Source organism: Haliaeetus leucocephalus, unplaced genomic scaffold (assembly GCF_000737465.1).
Source record: "Haliaeetus leucocephalus isolate CR32 unplaced genomic scaffold, Haliaeetus_leucocephalus-4.0 Scaffold284, whole genome shotgun sequence".
NCBI classification, from domain to species: domain Eukaryota; kingdom Metazoa; phylum Chordata; class Aves; order Accipitriformes; family Accipitridae; genus Haliaeetus; species Haliaeetus leucocephalus.
In genome coordinates, this window is record NW_010972720.1 from 5,932,751 (window position 1) to 5,957,703 (window position 24,953).

A 24,953-nucleotide genomic window follows, 5' to 3' on the forward strand; every position below is an offset into this window, starting at 1 on the left:
CTAGATGATCTTAAAGGTCTTTTCCAACCTAAGTGAATCTGTGATTCACATATAAAAGTTACAATTTTCTTTCATTGCCTTGATGCCTGATGTGGACTGTCAGAACTATGACAGCTCACACCACAACAGATATGCGGCCATCTGAGTTTATCTATGGGATTAACTCCTCAAAGACTTTGAGAATGCGGATTACAGTCTCTAGTAGACTGTGCTGTGTGAAAGCCAATGTCTCAGCTCTCACTTTCTCGGAGGAAAAAAAAGGAAAAGATCAGAGGCTGACTGTTCTGTTGCATTATTTTGTTAAAGCTTAGAGTATGTGGAGTTCCATTCAAGTGCTCATATGTCAGGTTCCATTTTTAGTCTGTTGATCCTAATAACAAGAGCAGGAGGATGTGAAAATTTCAAGTTGGTCAGGCAGCTTCTTATTTTTAACATGGAAGCTGATGTTTGGGAGGAATATTATTATATCTACTGTATGGCTTTCCTTCAGTCCCCCAAAACAGTACACACTGCACAGAGAGGGAAGCAGCCACCTTTGTGTTTGGCATTTTCTTGAGATCTTTGTAGACATTGTTTGTGAAACATACCTGGACATAGCATTCACCATATGTAGCCAGAAGTGAAACAGCAGTAAAGGTCAAGTGGATAAGACACTTTATCAGGATTTAATGAATCTACATGCTTCTGTGAGTCTGTAAAATCAAAGTTATGGTGTTGTAAGGTGTAAAACATTTTTTACATAGAGCTAGTTATTATTATTTTGGTGTTTGCTACATAGAAAATGTCACTTTTAATGAAGTACCTTCTTAGAGAGGATTTAAACCACCAGGGCTTTGTTTTTTGAAATCATTGGTAATCCTCTGAGCTCAGAAGCCAAGAAATATTGGGATGTGCTGTTGTGCATCGGTAGATCTAGTGCGTATCCTTCTGCTGTTACTGCCAGCAAGTTTAATATTGTTCAAAATGAAGCAACCCATGTAGCATATTTCATGGGATCATGTTTGTAATGCAAATATTTTCAAGGGGAGGGCTTGTGCCAAGATGTTCTAGTTCATCTGTTAACCTCCCATAGCAAAATCACCTGCAAATAACAAACCTTGTTTATCAACTGCTGGTATTTTTCTCAGGCTGCAGTGGGGCAAATTAATTTCTAGTGTCTCTACAGCGCAGTTCCGATGAAGCTGCTATACCTGTATAGGTTGGTCCATTTACTATGCAAGGATCCAAGCATGGGTCCTGGAGGATGAAAGTCGCATCAGCTGAGAAGCAGTCCACAGGGCCACGTGGTGTAACTAGAGGGCTTTCCCCTCCACAGCTAGCTCATTTGGTGCTAGATCCTCTGACCCATACTGTATATGGTGGCATGCAGTAGGCAAACACAGTGTAGGCATGCACTTGGCTTCAGGACGACCTGGGTATCAGCAATTCATGAGTGTCTCTTACCTATTAAAAAATGCAAACATCTCTCTAGTTCTGTTTAGCTGTTCATGCACTTGGTAAGTTCAAAATTCTCCAGTGTGCTTTCTTACCATTTTTAGCTATAATGTATTCATTTTGCAAAGCCTAATTAGGTAAGGCCAAGCCTTACACTACAGAATTGCCAACCTAACAAATTGGTGGAAAAAACCCTGGTGCAAAGATCTTTGCTTGGCTGAGATTTTGTTGTTCGTAGAGTTGTGTACGTGCGTCAGTAGAAAAACTCCAGGTAGTATATGCCATGCTTAGAGGTTCTTCCAAAATAATTATGCTTGTGTGAACTAAATTAAAGGATTCTACTGTAGATAGGCTCAGGGAGTAGTATTTCTTTTAGAAATTTTAATTGAAAAAAATTAAGTTTACTGGTAACTCCCAGAGTGTGTATTAACTTTAGCTTTGCTTTTAATTTCTGTTGCTGGCTGTGGTTCTTTTTGAGCACTTACTAAATATATTTCTTTAGAGTACTTCCCGGGCTGTAACTAGCTGCTGTATCCATAATCAGATCTTGTTATGGTAAGCTTATGTGCGAGGAGGTATGAATTAGTGAACTGAGTATTTAGGACACAAACAAAATCTCTTAACTGTCTAATTTTGGCAAAGTTGGCCAAAAGTTTGTATCTGAGAGATTGCTGTTTTCTTTGTACTTAACCCAGGAAAGCTGTGATAAGTAGTGTGGGCTATAGTCAGATTGCTCATGATTGACTTTTTAATGGAGTTCCCTGTAGTCTGTAGCGGAAGCCAACAAAAATAAACAGCAGCAGAAAGCCTGCCCCTACTTGTCAGATAAACTCTGAGAGACTTCCTCCCTGCCATACCATATTTTGGGTAGTTCTGTTTCCCGTCTGGATACCAGCGTATTACTAATGTTTGGGGGCTTTCGGTCTTTTCTTAAACGGAAAGTGTGGTTTTTTATGTGCAAGTGTCGTGACAAGTATTGCTTCAGTGTCCCTTTGTAGCTTGGATGTTGTTAGCTATTTGAAAAATAGGCAACATTAAACAAAAGAGGTATGACTGCCTGTGCTCCAGCTTTATTTACTTTTATACTTTACCGTACACTCTTTCTTCCACAGGCATTTCCTATTCAAAACAGGAACAGGGACCACACCGCTGTTCAGTACTGCAACGCCAGGGTACACAATGGCATCCGGCTCTGTTTATTCACCTCCTACTCGGCCACTACCTAGGAACACTCTATCCAGAAGTGCTTTTAAATTCAAGAAATCTTCGAAGTACTGTAGCTGGAAATGTACTGCGCTCTGTGCTGTAGGGGTCTCAGTGCTGCTGGCAATACTGCTGTCCTACTTTATAGGTGAGTCCTGTTTTTTATAATTGTCACCATGAACAGGCATGTCTGAGGGATTGTATATGGACTGTGACATACTAACCTTCAACTAGCAAAGTTTTTGGTAACAGTAAAACCACAACAATGATTTAATGAAAAGTCCAATTGTTTAGAGGAAGTACAAAATTTGAATATTTTGCAAGCATTCTGCAACATGATAGTGGGTGAATTAACTTCAGAGAAGTATTTGAACTGCAATTAAGCTATGTGCTGTTTAGTTCTTATAAAAGTATGTGTAAAGTATGTGTAAAAATACAGGCTGTAAAAATTCCATTATGTGAATGTAACTTGCAGCATATCCATGGAACTCTTTTCCTCTCATTTTGCATGAAATATAACTAATACAGCATTTAGGAATGCTAACTGTCAGTTATTTCAACATTACAAACACATATGTTTGTGTATAGAGCTAGAGCAAAAGTCTAATGCAGACTCTTGATTGCAAGATAGGGAAAATAATTGTCCAAAAGGACAACATGCAGAGAAGATGGAGACTTCTTCCTCTCTTGTGGATTGTTTATTTTTAACTACTCTCTTTTTTCTCTGTTTGTTAAATTCCATTTCCCAATTTTTATTTTTGAGGATTTCCTTTATTTCTTCATATCTTTAATTACCTAATTTCATAAATGTTTGATATAAATATTATATAATTTGAGTTTTAGGCAGTTAATGGGGGCAGTGCTTGTCTGTGAGAAAAATGTCATTGACTTTAATAAGGGAACAGAACAGGCTCTTGTGCTTGTAACTTCTTCTGTGGCTTTGCCCAGGTTACGGATTTTTTCACCTCTGAGTCCATTAATGGTCTTCAAAGACTTTCTTTTAACTGATTTGTTAATTAGAAGTTTAAGTCACCACAGTTATGGAAATGTAAGTGTAAGGGTCTGTTCTTTGGTATTGGTTGCACTCAGATTCGACGTCTTAAAAAGTGAAGGAAAGAAAATAGAGAAGAGTCAATCTCTCCTTCCTTCCCTCTTTCTAAAATCAGTGTAAAGTAATAACAAAGCCTAGAAGGCCTTACGATCCTTAAACCTTCATTGCCTTTGTTGAAACAGGCTTGCTATGTTACAATCCAAGGCACAGCGTAAGCTGTATAAAGCCTTTGAAATAGTTCTTACTGGGCTGAAGCTCCTGTGAACAATGTAAGAAATTGGGTTGCTGAGTAGCTGGAGAAATTTCCTCTCTGTCCTGGCAAAGCAGAGCCCCTTGCGCACCCTTTACACCTCAGCTGCCAGCCCCAAAGAACAAAAGGCATGTATGCAAAAGTAGGGCTTGCCACTGCTGTCCAGCCCCTTTCAGTCGTTGGATTTGTGGTTATTTTGTGTGAATGTGCACAGGAGTATGAAGGTGTGGCTTAGAGTTAAGCTTTGACACTACATGTTTTTTAAAGTGGGAATGAAATAATCCCATTTATAAAACACATTAATTGCGCTCAGTCTCCATAATACTGCCTCATAAGTCATCAGAAGCAAACATCTGCTACTAAATAAATACATAAATATGAAAGAAGGAATTCACTATGAAGGGTCACTGTCAAGAACTGGGAAAAGCAGCCATGCAGATAGTAAAATATTGAAGACCTGATTCTGAGCTGAGCTCTACACTTTGCTAGCTCCAAAGAGCCAGATTACTTATGAATCTGAGGGGCACAGGAAGATAGCTCTACCGGATTATTTCTCCCGCAGGCACATTAAGAAATATAAGCATGTCTAATGCACCTCTATTCCTGTATTCGGGGAAAAAGAGACGAGCTTTCTAGTGACTGAGAGCTTTCAACTCCACACATCATTTATTGACATACCCTGTAAAAAAAAAAAAAAAAAAAGGCAAATACAGCTGTACAACATTTCATGGGCACACGCCAGCTCACATCCTTGCTGAAATAAACAATGCACAAGGGCCTTCCTCTGCCCATAGTCAATAGGGAGCTCTTTGCCTTCTGGTGATATTACACATATTTCAGCTAACTCAGCAATCTAAATGTAAAATCCAGCACTCAAGGATGCTCTCTAGAGAACTTTGGGTCCATAAAACCATGAATGGATTACACTCATTCATATATGTGGTTTTCCCATCTCTACAGATGTAACATCAGAAATACTTTCCATTTAATAGGCCATCCAAGTATAAATCGGTAGAAATCATTAATGTAAGATGGAAATGGTCATTCATCTTGGTTAACCATTTCATAACATAGGTGTGAAAGGGAAATGACTGAGTAGGAAATTGGTCATAACATAAAAAAATGGGAAGGACTGCGGTACTGTGTGACCTCTAGCATCCCATGACATGTCTCTAACACAATGGTCTGGCTTGTCTGCTCAGGTTTACAGCAGTTGAGGTGGCGTGTCACATCTGTAAAGCTGTTTTGAGACATTTTGAACTTCACAGAGGGACATTGCTACAAGTGTGAAAATGCTACAGCCCTTGCTGCAAAATATGCCGGTACACTTTGATAAGGAACATAGTGTGGCTGATTTCCACTGTGTGAGTGTGGCAGCTGCAGACTGAAGAACTAATAGGACTGCTTGCCTGGTGAACGGTGTTGTATCCAGGCCCTTCTCAGAAAGGCAGAGATAGGAACGTGTCATGCCCAGGCTTATTTTAGTTGCAGTGGATATGGGGTAGAGAAAGTGACTTCAGATCCTGCTGTCTCTGTTCAGGCAACATAAGGCAGAAGACACAGTTTGCTAGACTTCATGTCTGCCTTTGCAGAACTGCTTAGTCAATTACTGCTCTGTCAATTAGCCCAGCCAGAGGAAGGAGCTGCATCGAGAGTCTGGTCTGTCTTGCACTTCTTACATCACTCTGACAGGAGAAACTCCTACGTTTACGAAGTCTACAAAGAGGAGGTGAGAGCAGAAAATGTCAGCATGGGTAGAGACCAGAGCAAACGCTGCATTGTAAGGCCACTTAATGCAGTCTTGGGGGGTCACAAGGAATTGAAAGTGTTATTACAGTCTAAAGGAAAGAGAGTCTCACTTCCAGCCTCCCCGCATAGTTTTGCCTTTCTAGCCCTCGTGGTCTGTCAACCATTTTGCAATGTACAAAATGTTTAAGCTTACCATTCCTGTCAATGAGACCTGTTAATTTTTACAGAAGATAGAAGTGAGTTGTGGAAAATGTTGGTCCATTGTTTAGTCTTCATCTACTGTTAAATGGTTGAGAAACAAGGAGTTAAGCAACAGAAACATGCAAACACTGAACCAAAAGATAATGCAGCAACATATAGAGGAGTGGAATTAAAAAATAGCTCTAGTTGAGAGTAGAGGATTCAAAGAAGAGCTCCCTGAAATAATGGGTTAAAAAGATGGGGAATAAAGACTATAAGCTGTCTCATTTGGCGATCAAGATTACACTGGAATTTCTTCAAGCTGCTCATTTGCTTAACTGCTATCCATAATAAGGTTTGCAACCAAGGAAGAAAATGACCAATTTTTTTCCAACATGAACATTTTAGAATCTTTCTCCCTATTTGGAATACTAGGAAGAGCAGTATTAAATTTAAGCCATGAAAGAGTAAGAAATATGAAGTTGCCTTAGTTTGACCTCTTTCTATATACACGTTAATAGTTTTACCCAAACTTTGTACAGGGACTCTGTGTGAGAGCCAGAAATAGACTCCAGCTTTGCAATGTGCAAGGCAAAACAGAACTTCATCCTTCATCTCCCCATGGCTTACTGCCTCATTCAGCATCTATCATTTGCAGTGAATGAATGAAGGGGAAGTTTTGTAGAGCAACTCCTAGGTCCAACCTGATGAGTGGGCATCAACTCAAAGTTCCATATGTAACTTCCATCCTTCAGTTCTACCTTTTGGGGGTTCTTCTCTGTCCACTCTTGGTTTTATTAAGGGGAGGAGTTTGTTGTTCTTGGGTGTGTTTTTTTTCCTAACAGAAAAATCCACTGTGCAATTACAGAGAACTACATCAGCCAGGAGGAGTTGTTTCCAATGGGTTGTTGCATACCACAGACTCTGCCAAGTGGTATTAAAAGACTGATTGGTACTGTACTAATTATTTCTTCTTTGGTGTGGATTCAACAACTGGATGAAATTAATGAGAATCTGGGGACATCAGGGCCCCTCTTCCTTCCCCAGGAATTGCTCTGGCAATTGATTCGCCATTGCCAATGGTACTATCTTGGCATTGTCTAAGTCAATACAAGAAGTTAGTGCCATTTTCACTGTGCATGGAACCAAAGAGGTGGGCAGTTTTCCTCAGTCGGTGTTGGAATTACACAATACCAGATTCAGTCAACTAAGCTTGAAGACACTGAAAGATTGCATGCATCTGTCATGAATGTTGTCTTATGTCTACTAAATAGGTTTCTATGAACATAAAACATTCTTTGAATACATGGCGAGAGCTGACCTATTTAGTCAGGCCTCTGCTGTCCCGGCTTCTTCACAACAATCTGTCATACTTCCAAGTCTGTTGAGCATTTTACCCTCTGTGTACCTTGGGAGTGATCATTTTGTTAGCCTTAGCTCTGCAGCCAGTGGTCAGGACAAGAATATACAGCAGCCAGCTATTCTTTGTGATAAAGCAAATATTTAAATATCAGTGATAAGAGAAGGACATCTCTTCTGCAGGCAAAAGAAAGGGGGAGAAAGGAATTGTATTTAATTAAAAAGGCCACAGACTATTTTTATCATTACTGCTTGCTGTGAACAGTTAAGCAAATCCATTTTGGACAGAAAAGAAAGCTAATATTTAGACTTAACAACTCAAACATCTTCTGGGAAAACATGTATTTTAGTTTATATTTCATTCTGTGAGAAACAGTAGAAAAACTGCTGTTCTTCTATGACACAGAGATGACCATACAGTCATAATGTAAATTGCAAATGAAATGTGAATGGAAAAGAGATACCAGACTTGAAAGCCATGTTTGATAATTACAGATAACTCATATTTTCCACATTTGTATAAAAATAGATACCTTGTGCTTATTCTGTGGTTATTATATTGTGCATTCATGTCCATCTAAAAATGTTACTGTTTTATCATCATCTCAAGATATTTAAAGTAAGCTGAAAATTTATATGCTAATGGATTTCTAATAGTGGACAACTATCTTCAGAGTTATCTCAGAAACTTAGTGAGAATAGTAACAGAGCAACTTAAGAGGCTTAAGGTATAAAGAGAAGAAGGAGGTGTCCAGGAAAAACGGCAAATTAAGTTCATCATTAGAGGATACTGACACAGAAGGATGCAGGGTGTGAAAATTACAGCTGAGGGTCAATTAACTATCCTGCAGGCGAGTTTTATGTAGTCCTTAAAAATTGGAAAATTGTCTGTTTCTGCAGACTGAGGTTAACTTTCCATGTCTCCAGCACTGTTTCCAAGTTTGTTGTCTGTGGTTCTCCCATATTACTCAGGATTTAGTGACAGCTGCTGGCATTCACATCTATTCACACGTTGCAGAGGACCAGATGCCTTCCCTGTTGGACTCAGTGGCCGAAGTCATAGTAGGGCAGAACCACTCTCCCCAAAACAACCGTGCCAGTTATAGAACCTAATTTTTGTGACTAAAGCAATGACTAAATTTACCTGTAATCAAAAGGAATCTATTTTACTTTATCAATAAAGAACAATATCATATTTCTTTTTGATTGCAATGCCAAGTTAACATTATTCTGCTGTTTGTAAAGCTCAATTACTGCCGTGAATGAGGAAAACAACTTAATTAATAATGCCACTGAAATGGAATTTTTATTACAATACCCAGCATAGGTATTGTAATTAACAGGCATGAGGGAGAATATAGTTTAGTTGCCATTAATCACCTTTACTTTCATTATGTGTTTATAGAAACTGTTTTTCTCTTTGACTTGCATTTAATTTTGAGTATTGTAATGCTATTGTCACTGAGAGTTTCATCAAGAACTTTCTTTTTTCTGCATTCTCTCCCCATTCCTGTCTGCTTCCCTAGGTTGTGCTGGGACCGTAGCTATGACTGGAGCTTCACTGAGGTGTGTGTGTTGGAAATATGTTCCCTGTCTGTAGATATGTGGCAGATTTTTAGTTTGCCAGGTTTATGCTCTCACCCTATTTCTCTTTCCATCAAATTAGAGGCATTAAGGTAGACTAATATGTTTCTATATCTGATTCTTAAAAAAAATAATTATCAGAAATATTTTGTCTTTCCTCTTGGTCTGTTGTCATCATTTGAAGAAACTGCTCTGAGATTTTACAGTTTACCAAATCCACATATCACAATGTATTCAAACTACCATTCAAAAATCTACAGCAGGGAAACTTCTCTTCTATGAACCTTTCTGAGAAAGCATATCAGCTGTCTAAGCGTGGTTTCTTAGCATTGTCTGACTGCACGAAGCACTTCGGAGAACCACATCAATGTCTCCTGTTCTTGCTCAATGTGTGCCTATACCTGGAGCTGTGAAGGCAGCCAGTGTCTCCAGCACTATAGAAAGTACATCATTCCTTGCAAAGCCATAGGCAACTTCTCATTTTAACAATCCATGGGACTTTTAGGGAAGGCTCTGGGTGTCTCTAGTGCATTTGGAGGCAGCAGCAGTGTTCCCTGTCATCCTTACTTTTCCCAGATTAAAGGCTTCTGGTATCAGTTCAGGCTTGGTTGGAGTTGGAAGTGGCTGCCTCTCAAAGTAAGAAGCTGTGGATTAAGTACATAGTGATGTCTTGCTGGTGTCCCAAATGGACGTTTCCAGGTGTTGCTCAGCTCCAAATGTCATGGGCAGCCAGAAGCTGGCTGCCTCTGATGGCAACACCGTGTGTAGGGGTCTGCCTCTCCAGCGTGTGTGGCTCTGCTCTGCGCTTGTCAAAATCTGCTTGCCTGTTGTTTTAGATGTCAGTGCCACGTGTTGCTCTTCTTCAACAGAAGAGCAGGTATGTGGTCTTAACTACAAGGCAGGACCTAAGTGTGTGTAGTCTCTTCAGTGTGTGGTCATATACCTGGTGCACGCAGTACAGCACAATTATTTAGAAGGTAGAAACCACCTCCTGAAATTTCTAAAGGATTTTAGCATCCTGAACAGACCTTATGAAAGTCCTCAAAGTCTGAAGTACCAATGTCCTAGTTCCATTTCAGTACTTCATAATCTTTAAAAACAGAACTATAAAAGCTGGTTAATTGATATTTGTAGGCCATGCCTTACTAATATCGGTTCAGGCAACTCCCTTCAGTCATTTCTGTGACTGTCCGCGCTTTTTATGCTTTAACATGAAGCTTAATATTACAGCTACTACTTCCATGACTTTCTGCATTGCAAAGATTTTCAGCTATGTCTAACATGAGATAAATTTATTTTCCTTGGAATCCCATAGCTATGACTTGTGGATATCTGTATGAGTTTCATATAATGTTACAGCATTGCTGATGAGCTCAATGTACCTCCTTAGTGTGGAAATATTTTGTAAACAATACAGTATTTTTTCTTTCAAGACTGGGAAACAGAGAGAGAATGACTAGTCAGAAAATGAAGTTATTATGCTTCACCACCTTACTGGGCTGAATTGGGCTGAAAGTGTTTTTAACATCTTTCATTGAAATAGTACAAAATTCAAATATGTTGAACATCTGTGTCTTGAAGCATGAACATTGAAGATACTTTCTTGTCTCTTGCAAGAATACCACTATGGATAATGCCTTTGGCTGATGTTTTTTAAGCAAGGATCTTGTTACTGTGTTTCAGACTAAGTGCAAAGCATAATATATTTACTATTTCAGGAGTGCACAGTATTAATATTTGATTGGTCTTGTGGATGTCACATGCCATTATTGTTAGTGGCACTGAAAGTAAAATGTTCATTGAGAAAGATAATCCTCACACAGAAGGATGTAGGAACGTGTAATTGGCAGTCAGGAGGTTAAAAGAGACTTGACAAGATTTCAAGGGATTAAAAAAGTTAATCCGTCAAGGAGCATACCCACCTCTGCTCCGAGAAAGGCTTGTATTCTAATTCAGATTTTTCACGAGGTTTTTGGCAATAGTCCTGTCACCCTTCCACTTTTGCCCAGTGGAGCAAATTGAAACTCAGTAATCCTGGCAATATAACAGGTGTAGTAATAAACTGCAAGATGACATGATGTCATTGTCCATAGGTCCACACTGTGTGATTCTGCCATCATACTGTCATGCAGAATGATGGTTTTTCAAAATCTGGATGGTGTTTTCAGGGATACTGAAATCTCTTGCAAGCATGCTACATAGAGGTGTGGACCTTTCTGCACTCCTCCTGTAGTCTTCTGGCAGACTCCCAAATAGTAGCAATTTTTCAGTCTAATAAGAAATGAAGTTAAATTACACCAGCTACTTTTTTTGGATAAATAGCAAGCTTAGATAATTTAGAGTTGTAGTTCCTATTTTATCAATGCAGGTAAACATGTAGTAAATTTTAGTAGTATGTAAGCATATGTAATACTTCAAATGTATGCTTACGTTTAAGAGCTTTTGTAAAGCAGAGATGAAATTACTCGGGTGATTACTCAAGTTGTTGTGGATGTAGCGTTAAAGTCTTCTCTTCTTTGATGGTAGTTTCCATTAATTTCTAACTCATATCTGTGAAGAAAGAAGCCAGCCCTTAGGGATGTGCTATCTGCTGTGATATGTGAATTATAATACATGTATTAAAACTGGTAGTTTTGTGTATAAATTGCATCTTCTGTCTAAATTGCAATCTTCCGTTGAATCTTTTCTATGAGGAGAACTGCTTGGTCTCTTTTTGAATGCTTAAAAAAATTCATGCTGTTAAAAATCTGATTTAGATGAGATTTTGGTAAACCTTTCCATACACAAGCACTTTAGAATAAAAAGGTCAAGTACATGTGTCCAAACTTGCTTTGAGCAATATCATTTGATGTTACATTTATGACTGCGATCGCAAGAACACATGGGTTTTATATAGGTGTAATTACCCCACTGCAGTGATTAATTATGGATGAAAGTTAGGTGTCCTCTGAAGTAGACAGGAATCTTTAAATATGAGATCCTTCATTTTCACATTGATGCCATTTCAGACAACTTCATTCACAGAAACAAAAAAAATGCTCTCTCTTGGGAATCATCACCTATAACAGCATTTGTAGTTTCATAATCCAGGAAAAAGAAATGGGCTACAACTGTTTAGATGATGTGGATGTTGGCATGTGAAAGGCTTAATTTTCCTCAATAATAAAACCAATCAGACAAAACCAGATTGGATTTGCCAACATTTGAGGAAATAGGATCACACAAAAGCATCTTTTTTAATAAGTCTATAGAAGGAGTAATATAGGAGGGGGTTAGGTATTGTAAATTAATATTAGCCATTTGGAAAATTAGCTACCTCCAGAAACCTTTAAGTAAAGAAACAGGTATGTTTCCTGTGGTTCTTATTGAAAAATACTTCCAAGTTACTGTTACTATGGTACAGGAAGAATAGTATTTTTATTTCAATAATACTCGTTGAAGACTCTAAAACAGCAGCCAGCTGCGTAGTTAACAACCTTTGCTAACCACTGATCTGAGTTTCACAAGGCGTAACACAATAACCGGGTACAATGAATTTATCTTCACTTGGGAAAGCTCCAAACCCATCTGTTGTTTCATCTTCTCTTTCATCTTTAAAATGCCAAGTTTCACACCAGTTTTTATTGAGGGATTTTTCCTGGACAGTGGGTCCTCATTTGACTCACTCCAAATCTTTTCACACTACCAAGGAATAGTTCTTTATGTTTTCAACTTATTTGCCAGGTTTTTGGTTCCCGGCAGCTTCTTTTCTCTCTCTCTCTCCTGTTAGTAATCTCAAGTAGAGGTAATGATACCGAGGTATCCACATGTTTGAAAAGGAGAGATAAAATCCTTCTTGTTATTTCAATTCAGCTGGAGCAATTTTGGGAGAGGGTAATTTTAAAACACGTCCTTATTACTGACACGGTATCTTTTCACACAGTAAAAGGAGTAGTTGGTTTTCTCCGTGAATTTTATAAGTGACTGCTACTTTAGAGCTAAGACTGCCTATTCTTAATAACACCTGTAAGATTTTATAGTTCAGTGTCATGGCTGATTTTATTTTAAGGGGGGGTGGGGGGGGGGAAATCAATGTGAAACTGTAATCCTAACTTGTTTTTCCCAAGGCTTACATAACTCTTAAAAAATATGAAGTGGCTTACAAACTAGCTTGCAAGCAACAAATCACTGGCCTTACAAAACAATTAATGGTAAGGTTGTCTTTATGTCATAGGTTCCTTTCATAAATCATATATGATAAATTATTTTTTCTGTTTGCTTTTTATTAGTAGTATTTTTCATGTACCTACAGTATATATTTGCTCACAGGAATAGTTTCATAAAAGTGGCGTCTCACTTTAGTGAGGCCTCTGGAGGAACATGGTGTGTTATTCCAATGCACATAAAACGAATTAACGACTATATAATAAAGGATGCTCCATCTAGTAGCCAGTCCCTCCTGTGTGTTTCTGGCCCAGACGCACAGCTGCTTAGGCAGTCATGATTCCTGGTGACATACTGAGGAGCTATGTCCCTGTGAGGAACTGAGCTAAAATAGAGGGTAGTGGAGAGGTTTCAGCAGGGGGGTGACTGCAGTCAGTGGATTTTTGAACCAAGGATTTGCACAAGATTGTTTGCTTATGTAGATAGCTTCTGGCTTACAAGTTTATATCAGAGGTGTTGAGGTAAGGTAGAGTTGTATAAAAAGGCCTCTTTGATGGTGAACTCAGTGTGTCCATTCTGTTTTTAAGTATGGATTTAAGTGGAAATTCTGTGACTTTGCAAGTTGATCTGCATGTAGTGGTTGGTTTATGAATCTACATAATTGCACAGATCAGGTAGGTGAGTGGTAATTATCATGGATAGATCTAAATCACCATGAAGAAATTTTGTAAAGAGGTTATAGGTTATTTTGTTTTGGCCTCAATCACATACCTTTTCTCTACAAGTGGACCACTGTGATTGTGATATCATGAAGCCTAACAAACAGCAAAGGATTAGAAAATGTATATATTGACTTGCATGTTCAATCAACTTCCATATGATCTCAGCAGGAAATTCAAAACAAAAGCTAATTTATGGAAAAATATGTAGTTCTAATCACAGTTTAGCTCTGTGGGGTTCCAAATAACACACTACAATCTCTACATGCAGATGCTTTCATCTTACATTCCAGATTTGGTGACATTCCAAAAGTTCTTATCAAACCTTATTATCATCTTTTATTAAAGCTTATTACATTTCTTCTTATTGCATGTTTGCTGTAATATTCTGTCATTTTTAATATGGAATAAAAAAGCTTTGATCTTTTTTAGCAAGTCATGAGATGGAAATATGCAACGCAAGTATTTCACTATATACTATAAAATCCCAGCTCGGTGTGTCCTTTGAACATCACATTAATTGGCCCCTGGTTTTTTTTCTTTAGTTCTTAAATCTTTTCATCAGACTGCACTTCTCTATGCCATCAACATGCAAATAGGTTATGCATGATCATATAGTGCCATTTCATTATTATTCTATCCCTTGAGATTTGTGGGGTTTTGTTGGGTTTGGGTTTGGGGGAGGTTTTTGTGATAAATAAAGCTTTTGAACTATAAAAATGGTTGGACCCGTTCATTGATGCTCTTGCCTAAGAAAGATGGTTCCAGTGAATTTTTGAGACATTACATCAGCATTGCTTTTCTTAACACTTCTCTTTTATGAGGGTCGTGATCTAAAGGATGTTGCCCTGAGCAAGACTTCTGTTGGAGTTGTGGAAAAAAAACTAAAATAGATAAGCACAAACCTGAGCCTCAGCTGTTTTCCAGAAAGCAAGTTTAAGGGAGGAAAGGGAAGGAGTTAAAGATTGAGAAGGAAGAGAGTAAAGAAATGCCTGAAGGAATACAGAGAAGTAATTATCCTGCAGTCTTAACCCAGTCTTGAAAAGCATAAATCAGGGGAATATTTTTTTTCTCCTCCACAATACTTGACAACAAAATCATTGATTATGACTTTATTAGATAGAAACCCAAAATTTATGGAATGTTTTTCATGCCTTTGTATCAACTAAAAGAGACAAAACAACCCTCGTCTCAAACGCGTCAGCAATCCAATATGCAGTTCCCCATCATTTCTGTACCTGTAATGATTTTTCACCATCTTGTTAACTGTGAACAACATTATCTGAAAAAAAAAATAACGTATGTTCAGGAGAAAGCCCAGGATAGTACTAAAGACTATTTAGGTAATACTGAAGACTATTACATAATGGGAAATGTTGGATGATCATCAGAATAAATGGACAAATCTGAAATAAGACATAACAGATACATCTTATTTAAATAAGAGGCTACTGAATAATGATCTTTGTTTCTGTTTTAAGAAATCTGGATTCTCCCTTAAGCTTTGAATGTGCCTCTCATAGTGCCATTGACAGAATTAGACCATTGTTACGTAAAAGTCCCTGGCTTGACAACTAAAGTGAGACATCTAGCCATACAAGATTTCAGAGGAATAAATGTTCCATTTTTTGGTGAATGTAGTAAAAATAGTTACACCGAGACTATCACACATCTTAATCTTAACAGTTCAAATGCAACAATACTTTAAAATGGCATATAATAATCTTTGATTAGTGGTCAAAGAAAGAACGTTTATTCATAGTAGATAGCTGATACATCTTTGTCGCTATGTTTTTTTCTAGGCAATTTTTTGTGACGTGTTTTGCAAATTCTTTGTGTCGTGGATTAACCCCAACCAGCAACTAAGCGCCATGTAGCTGCTCACTCACTTCTCCCCACCGAGTGGGATGGGGGAGAGAATCAGGGGAAAAAAAAGTAAAACTCGTGAATTGAGATAAGAACAGTTTAATAGAACAGAAAGGAAGAAACTAATAATGTTAATAATAACAATCATAAAATGACAATAATAATAATAAAAGGATTGGAATATACAAAAGAAGTGATGCACAATGCAGTTGCTCACCACTCGCCAACCGATGCCCAGTTCGCTCCCGAGCAGCGATCCCTCCCAGCCTAACTCCCCCCAGTTTATATACTGGGCATGATGTCACATGGTATGGAATACCCCTTTGGCCAGTTTGGGTCAGCTGCCCTGGCTGTGTCCTGTGCCAACTTCTTGTGCCCCTCCAGCTTTCTTGCTGGCTGGGCATAAGAAGTGGAAAAATCCTTGACTTTAGACTAAACCTTACTTAGCAACAACTGAAAACATCAGTGTGTTATCAACATTCTTCTCATAGTGAACCCAAAACATAGCACTGTACCAGCTACTAGAAAGTAAATTAACTCTATCCCAGCTGAAACCAGGACACTTTGTTAAAAGGTTCTGAGAGAAAATGAGGAATAGAGTATAAAGGTTGGATTTTTTTGGCAGGTGAAACAGTAAAATCAATGCACCCATTCAACAGTTCAGGATAAAAGGAAGGAGACCACATTTTTTCAATTACTGTATTGATCTTGATAGCTATCGCTAAGTTTTTCATATAATGCTATACTGAAATGTCTTACATTCAGAATATAGGTTCAGAAACTTTTATATGATGCTCCTGGTGGCTAACGTTTTAAAGATGCTCAAAAGCATGTAGTTTTCAGTTATTTTAAATTTAGAAATAACAGGCTTTTTGTTGATTTGAGAAAAACAGTAATAAATAAATAACTTGTCTTTGTAACTTTTAATTCACTTTATTTAAAATTTTAATTAACTATTTTTAATTCACTATTTGATCTGCAGCAACATCCAAGGCATCCTATTATCTTAGAAAAAAGCAAATGAATGCAAATCACTGACAGTTGATTTGCACATCTTCTGGTCCACTCCAGGTCCTTCAGAATAAAATAGGTTTAGATTCTAATTATAGCTGCAAGAAAAATATATGGGAGATAATTTTAAAAACCACTTCAATGTTCAAATATTTCATTTGAAAACGTATTGCCAACAGGGAGATGAACTAGAAGATAATCCTTCAACAAGATTGAGCAATAATTGCAATTTGCTTAGTTTAAATTATAGTCTTTTTGCATTGCTTTAAATATAAATGATATTCACTTTTCCTTATGTGCAAGTGTGCATATATATTATTCTATTAATTCTGGGGAAGCAATTTTGTAAATCATGGTTTGAAAGCACCAGTGCCCAGAAATACATAGGAGTAGCAGTCCTGGAAGATGAGTTCAGTATCTTAGCAAGAAGCTCATCTTCAAGCACAGCTTCATGAATAATAAGACTTGATTACCATACCTTGTAAAACACATGGGAGAAAGGAAGGAGGGTCGCCAGCATCATTCAGTTGCTCTTGCCAGCTTTCCCCACAGTGTTGAGTTCTTTATGTTTATAGAACATACACCATAGGCCTTATCTCCAGAGGTCTTGGGGAGGTGCTTGCTACTTAGAAATAGCTGGTGTTTTTTTCTTTCTGCTGTCCAGTGTTAATTTTTCATCTGTCGTTATTCTAAGAAGAGCTGGAGGAACATTGGAAGTCCATTTCCCAATTCAAGCAATTCTGTTTCTTCTTCTCTCTACTTAAAAGAATCCTTCTATCTCTGAATTCTTGTTCCCCTGAAATGCACTATGTCACCTTTAGAATTCTTTCACTGCAGAATACAACTTTACCAAATTCAGAATGGAAGCTGTTGAATTACTGGCACTTCTGACTAGTACTTCAGAGACTTCAGACTGAAACTTTGGTTACCTCTCCAGTTACTGTAGGGCTACTTCTGTTAATAAAGCCTCTGCTTATATGCATATTGGTTTGCTTGTTTATCCTTATTACCTGCATCTTTAATGCTTTTATCTGCACAGCTCATAGGGTGTTTGCTATGCTCTTTGTTTTTCATATGAGCCTATTTGTCACTTACAGTGCTTTAAAAAAAGATGTGGTTGATCCTGGTGAATTACGATAGAGACACCCTTGAATTTTGACCAGAACAGTAAATAAGTTTCTCTGGTTTTTACTGCATATTGCTACTCTTTTCTACAAAGAAAAAAAATATTCTTATAGCAATCATAAACCCCAGCATTGTATATATATTCACATCTGTGTCCAAACTTTATTTTCTGTTCAGAGCTACATCCTGGATACTGGAGGATGCTAACACCTGTGTAATTTATCAACTAGCTGTCCCTATCATCTTACCATTCAAGTGTATGAGGAGAAAAAAAAAATCAGACAAGCCTGGTTTTTGCTAATGGAGAAACAGCTACATAAATTGGTTTTCTGTTACAAATTCTTTTTTGTGCCTCTCATAACTTTGACAGAAGAGAGCTTTGAGCTAGTGAGCAAGGCAGCGAAGGGAAAGGACTCCCCAGTCGAATGCAGCAGGTAGTTGTGAGCTCTCACAGTTCTAGTTCTGCCATGTAGTAACATAAATTATCTGTCTGTCTTACCACCTACTAATAAAGGGACTGATTTCTCTTTGGCTTGCTGAAGAAAGTCTCAAAGAGGGTTTTGAAGTGATAACACAGTGTGTTTGCTCAAGAACAAGTTCCTTGTAAAGAGAATGCATAAACCACAGCAATACTAGCTTGAGAAAGGAGCATGTGAGACAAATGGGCTGGCAACCTTAAAAGAATGAAACAGCCTGATAGCAGCAACTTCTTCCTGAAGCAGATTATTGTAAAATGTTTTACGCAGTATAAACTAGTCATAATATTTTTTCAAGTGTTTGCTGTGAAATGTATTCTTAGTTGCTATTTTAATTATTGAGTGGAAATGAAGGCCTTGTAGACTGATTACAAACCAGAAAAACTAGACCTCAATTACAGAGTGAAAAGTAAGATCAACGAAGCTTGAAAAAGCATTTTAAGGTGGTTCAGAAACCTTTCGGTGAACTGTGTGGTGACAGATGGTAAGATTACCTGATAGCCTGTAACAAATGATAGCATTTTTGTGTTAATGCTACTGTAGGTATAAATGCTCTCCTTTAATTTTGATCTCTGTATCTTTTGAATATCGCAGTCCATTTGGCATGTTCTGCTTTGTAGAAATATGAGGGGCGGGGGCGGCGCAGGCTTAAAAGCCCAGCTGTTGATTTGTTACTGCTTATATGTTTGAGATTTGTTCTGGAGAATTCAACAATATCCACCAGCACAACCCAGATACTGGTGCTGTGTTCATGCCAAGAGCAGCACAGATCCTAGAGGACTTTCTCTTTTCTGCTGCCTCTCCTTCCCACTCTGTTAGAGGGAATGGTGTCCTGACCATTTAAACTATCACCAAACTCTAAAGGCTGGCCATAATGCTGATAATTTGGCCAGCAGCAGTAAAAATACCGCCTTAAACTACTCTGTCAGTCCCAAAGTAAAATGCTATCATAACTTGAGCAAGTGAAGAAGATCTGTTGGTAGCTAGAGATTACTTTGCAGAATAGAGATGGGGACTGCAACAACGGAATAGGCAGAGGATATCATCATCTGTTTCTCTGTTTAAAAAGTCGTCCTGTTCCACGATGGGAGCAATCATCCCAGTCTTAATACAAGTGAAAGGAGGCTTTTGTTAGGGTTTGTGGGTACATTTGGAATTGTGACAACCCATCTTTTCTCCCATCCCCTGAGGGTTCATCCATGCTTGCAGCTGTGGGTTATTTGGATTGAGTTGTTGTGGTCTGAGACCACAACCATCACAAGCTTCATGCCTTCTGGTTAGAGGCATCTGGCATTCTCGGACAAGTCTTTGCTGCCATCAAAGATAAGCCAGTATTGAAAGTTGTTCTGGTGTTAGTACCCACATAGATTTGGCAGACTCAGAACTAGTTACTCTAGGAAGGGTCTCTTGTCTTCATTGTCTAACACCAAATAAATACCAAATTGAAATGGGAATAAAGCAGACCTGAGAGGCAATATCTAATTCAAAAATCAAGAAACTGCTTTACATTAGATTTGGGACTAAAATAGCAGTTGAGAATAGAGAAATATATTTTGCTTTGTATGTTTTTAATTTTGCTTCATATATCAAATTCTTTATAGAAAGAAGTAAACCTACCTTTTCTCTGAACACAATAGAAACAGAGAAGGGGATTGAACACTTACATCCCCATCCCAAAGGTGGAAGAAAGTCTACATCCTTTTCTAGACCTGAGAAAATCAAACACATACACCACTGGAGTCTGCCTGCATCATTCCCCCTCTAGAAATTCAGAACTAGTTCATAACATTTGACTTGAAGGTCTCAGACCTGCCACTGAGGTGTGCTCTCAGTGTGCAGTTACCAGTACCAGGTGCTGCTTATCAGACTCATGGGGGCATCAAGAATTTTTAACAGGTGCCTCGCTGTCCTTATAACGCTGGTAAGGGCTTAAGGTTTGCTTTTATGTAGATGGCTGCCTGAGAAGAGACCAGTCATAATCGATAAAGTAGTGCCTGAATTTGTCTTAATCAGTCAATTTACCCATGTTCTTAAAGTTCCCCATATCTAAAGAAATTGTGCGTTGTATTTTGATGCTGTATCAACAAGCCTGTTTCTCGCATGTTGTTCTCGTACCTTTGTAGTGAAAGGAGAATTCTCTAAATTCCACAGTGCTGTCTCAGAGAGATTACATAGTTTAATTATTTAGTGTGTTAGTACACACTGTAAGTTTTGGGTGGTCATGGGAGTTGTCGAGCAGCATTTCTGGTCCACTTCAAAAATATTCCGATATTCACAATCTGTGAAACAGCTGCATGTATCCATCTGTTCATTTTTATTAGATATTGTTTATTGAACTTGGTGCTAGTTCAGTGTCAAAGTTGAGAGAGCAATGGTATTTTTGAGGGATACAGCTATTACTCACTGTCTTTGACAGTGAACTGCAGTGGGACTCACATCAGTACAAACACAAAGAAAAGATAATTGTCACTTCCCTTGTAGTAACTGTGGTTCTTTGAGATGTAATCAATATAGATCCCACAGTCCTTGCCTTTGAAGACTTCAAATTCCAGCTGTTTTGAATTATGAGGGAATGGCCAGAAGGTCATGTTGGAGCTTCCCCTTCTGATCTCCCAGTGGATCGTGAAGAGGCCCAGGGCATGCACATAGCACCAGCAGACAGAGCTGTTAATGATGTTCCAAGCTCATATGTTTGGAAGGGATGCACTTCTAGAGTTACAAAATGAATGCCACTTTCTTTTTTTCTCCTGAAGAGTATTAAAAGTGATAAGAAGGCAGCAAAGTTAGGAGAGGTGATTTAGACCTCCAGACTGAAGACAAGAAATGTGCTAGGTTTGAATCATGAAATATTTAGCTATTTGCAGTCTTTCATTGCTGCCAGTGAAGTGAACTAGTATAACAGATAGTAGAGTTTGACCATAGGGATTTTGATGAAATATATTAAAACAGATACAATCATTAGATGATTAATACATAAATAAGAATTTCAGCTGAGGTAGGGCCAAAATAATAATGGCCAGTTCTAGTGATGTGCCAAAAATGGTGGTGGTCAGATTTATGGTTTAATAAGAGATGGGGGGGGGGGGGATCAGGTTTCAGGGTCAAGGAACATTCTACATTATCAGGCTTTGACAGGCAATTTGAGGTCTGAGAAAGAAGAGTAATAGTAGAGTCAGAGACTTGGAACAAAGAGATATGTCAGCTATAGTGAGGATTTCAGTCTTTGAAGCATTCAGTAATAGGTCTTTGGTTGCATTCCGGTTTTTTGTTTTGTTGAGGGTAAGGGGAGGGTTTAAGGCAAAGACCTGGCAGAGAGGGTCTTAATTCTGCAGTGTTTGCTGTCTGCCTGACTAAACTTCCACTGATGCCTGTTCATCTTCAGTAAGGGTTGCCATGGTCAATACAGAGAGGTTGAAAGATCAGAGATGAAACCAAAAGGGATGAAGAATTGTTTGTCATTTAGATAGAAGGAATGAGTAAATTAATAACATCAACTATAGCAGTGATCTGTTTCAGAGACAGAAGGAGCAGGAGTGAATTATCTTCCTTATATTTTGCATGAATAGTTAAAATACATCATTACAGAATTTTTTTCCAGTATATTTTTATTCCCCAGTAGCACTGAAAGACTTATTTTAGCTTTGGAGATAACTGCTGCCATGGAATGAGCAAACCGGTGTTATACCAAACACAAATTAGAGTAACTACAATAAAATTAATTTTGTTGGTATCATAGAGTCGCTGGAAGAGAAGGAAATACACCACAGATAGCAAGAAATTGCATATGTTTTGTGTATCACAGTATAGCATTAAGGTGATATTTTTTTTTCCCATATTTTTCCTCTAAAAGTTTAGATGGGGGTGGGGGTTCATTCATTAAACCCTGGTGATACCAAGGTTCGTTAAGTAGTCCCTCCTAACACCATGGAAGGTTGACTCTGTCTTTCATAATTAGCTCAGCTAAACTTTTTAACATGCTATCACCTTTCTAATAAACATGGTTGTGGGGAATTAAGTAGTTCAGAAACCTAGCTTATGCATGATTGTTATCAGAGCAAAGTGCCCCAGTGTCTCCAGCTCTGCTAATCGTCTTGGCCTCATTTTGTAGACTAGCGTGGGGAATGAGCAGGTAACTGGAGGTTGCGCAGGGTGTTGGTGGCAGCATGAAAAGGAGTGTTCACGTCTTAGGTTAGCCCTGCAATACCCACAGCACTCTCCTTCCTCTCCTCTTGTGTTGTTTCTTTTCCTTTTCTGGCTAGCCAGAACAGATCTATCTGCTGGTAAAATCATTTATTTTAGTAGGTCATTTAGGAGCTCACGGAGCTCACTTAAATGATTTGTCTCTTCAGAAGGATCAAAAATGAAAAAAGAGAAAAGGACATAATTACTGCCTATCCTTTTGAACATTGATTTGGGACCGGTAAAAGACTCAAAATGAGACTGGTGAGCTTTCTGTCAGCTGTGTTCACCGAAAGCACTGTATCATTAAAGGACAGTGGTAGTAATTGCTTAGTGCCATTACTAAGTTGAACTATTAGTCTGTGAACGCTTGTTCCTGTAATTTAATTTTTTAATGTATGAGTTGCTATTCCACTGTGAAGTGTGGAAAGCCATTATTTGTGTGATTTGTCATTGTGGTTAAGAGCATCAAATAACCTGTATCCTTTACCACCAGCAATGCATCTGTTTGGCCTCAACTGGCAGTTGCAGCAAACTGAAAATGATACATTTGAGAATGGAAAAGTGAATTCTGATACTGTGCCAACACATCCTGTAACAGTAGCTGCTGGAGAAAATGGTAAGTGAAAGAGGCACCAATTTTTCTCCTTTTGGAACATTTCCTTTCTTTCTGTCTTCTTTACATTGCCAGACTTTAATACTTTCCCTCCAAAACTCTGTATACTTAATGGAAGTACAGAGCATTTTTAAGTAGTAGTAATTTTAAATAGATATGTAGATATTAAACAGGAGTTGTATTTCAATTGAAAAGACCGCACCGTTCCTCCTACCTAGCATGGATCCTGGGCAATAATGTTGATCTTACCAGGAAAGCTGGCTGTCAACCAAAATTCTGCATGGGAATTTACATGTAATATTTGATGAGGATAGAAAAGCTCTCATCACATCCAGAGAAGCAGAACTTCTGCTTACTCTAAAATCTTTGATAACGTAATGATTGTTGTGGGGTCCTCAGAGGTAGCAGGATGGTGCTGAGGCTGGCTTGGACCATCCTGCCTGAGGCGCTGGGGCGGCTGGGGTCTTCTGCTGCAGAAACGGCCACAACAAAGCCAGGGAGCCTGAGGTGACAGGACATGCTATTTCATAAGGGGGACCTGATACCAAGATTCAATCTTTGGGAGTCCTGAGTTCTGGATAGTTTTCAGACAAAAGCCTTGTCTGTGACAGGGGGGCACATAATCTTTTTCTGAAGAGCTGGCACCAGAAGAGGTACTTCAGGGAGGTTTTGCATATTTTTGAAGCTTCTGTCTTAGCTGTGTTCAGAAGGTAACTCATGATCAAGGACCTTCCTATGGCATGATGACCTTGCTGTGGAATGGCTTGTGTTTTTCTCTACAGATGATGATGTTTTCTTCTTTTTTTTTAATTTCTCTCTGAAATTTAATAGGTCACGTATAATATGTTCATTTGTTTTCTCAAAGTCTCTAGCATATAATATTGAGTCTGAATCATCCAACCAATATATAAAGTAAAAAAAAAAAAAAAAAACCAACAAAAAACTTTATTAATTTTGTTGTAGGAGCTTTTAAAATACAAACCACATAAAGGAATTATTTTTTATCGACCTTTTTCCATGTTGCCCTTTAAGATTCTCAAAACATTTAAGAGCCTGTGCACTTTTGGCTAACAGAGGCTTTAAAATCAATAGGTTTTGAATGGAAAACTTGATTTAAATGGTTGATGAATGCGGTGTTTGCTTCATTACACAAAAATCCATTTTCCCTTTCACAAGGTAGAGCTGACCTCCTTACCACTGAGGAGGAGGAAGCTTCTGCCAGCAGTTGACATCTTGAAAATTTTTCAAGTTATCACAGCTCCAAGTTAAAGGAAAGATACATCTCAGTTCATTCTTTTTGTCATCTTTGTAAGCATATGAAACTTCTTCAGTAGGACTTTTCCTTTTTTCATTTCCTTTACCCTTCTGTCTTTTTCTTGTGCTTATATATTCATTATCTCTTTCTGTGTTCTTACTTGTGTTGAATGAATAGCAAAAGGCTACTGTATGATTAATGAATATTGATGCTGCAGTGACAGCTCATCATCCCACTGTCTTCGGCCCTCAGTAGCCTATATGCTTTCTTGTATAAAATATATACATGGTTTTGTAAATATTTTATAAATATAAATTGCTCTTTTTCCCTTGATCATTTTTAATTTTTTTTTTACAAATTAATACCTGTTATGTTTTGCCTCAAAAATAAAAGGAAATAACAAGTACATCAAATCCCATTTTTCCTTCCTTATGTCCCTAAATACTGTACAAGAGAACAGGGTTAATTCCATCCACTGTTAAAATGCTGTCCTCTACAGAATAGGATAAGTGGCCATTTATCAGCATACATCAATACTAAACAACAGACAGACCAAAGAATATACATTTTAAACCACAAAAGGAAAGTTAAGCAGAAGGGACAGTGTGAGGACTAGATGTGAAATTTAAAAGGGAGGGCCCTGTGCTATTATACTAGTTACTGAAAACTGTAAGGAAGAATCAATAAAGTCTTGATTTAGATACTTCAACAGCTGAACAACTTTCAGTACTGCTCCTCTTTAGGCCCCTGGTA

At 38.1% G+C, this 24,953-nt stretch overlaps 1 protein-coding gene across 1 annotated transcript in view; it reads left to right on the forward strand.

The window, feature by feature from the left end:
- The window catches only part of TENM3 (teneurin transmembrane protein 3), a 326,450-nt gene that overhangs the window by 202,947 nt on the left and 98,550 nt on the right, over positions 1 to 24,953 (forward strand). Inside the window, 2 exon segments of the mRNA XM_010569981.1 lie at positions 2,547 to 2,785; positions 22,826 to 22,908. Coding sequence (XP_010568283.1) covers positions 2,547 to 2,785; positions 22,826 to 22,908 — 322 coding nt within the window.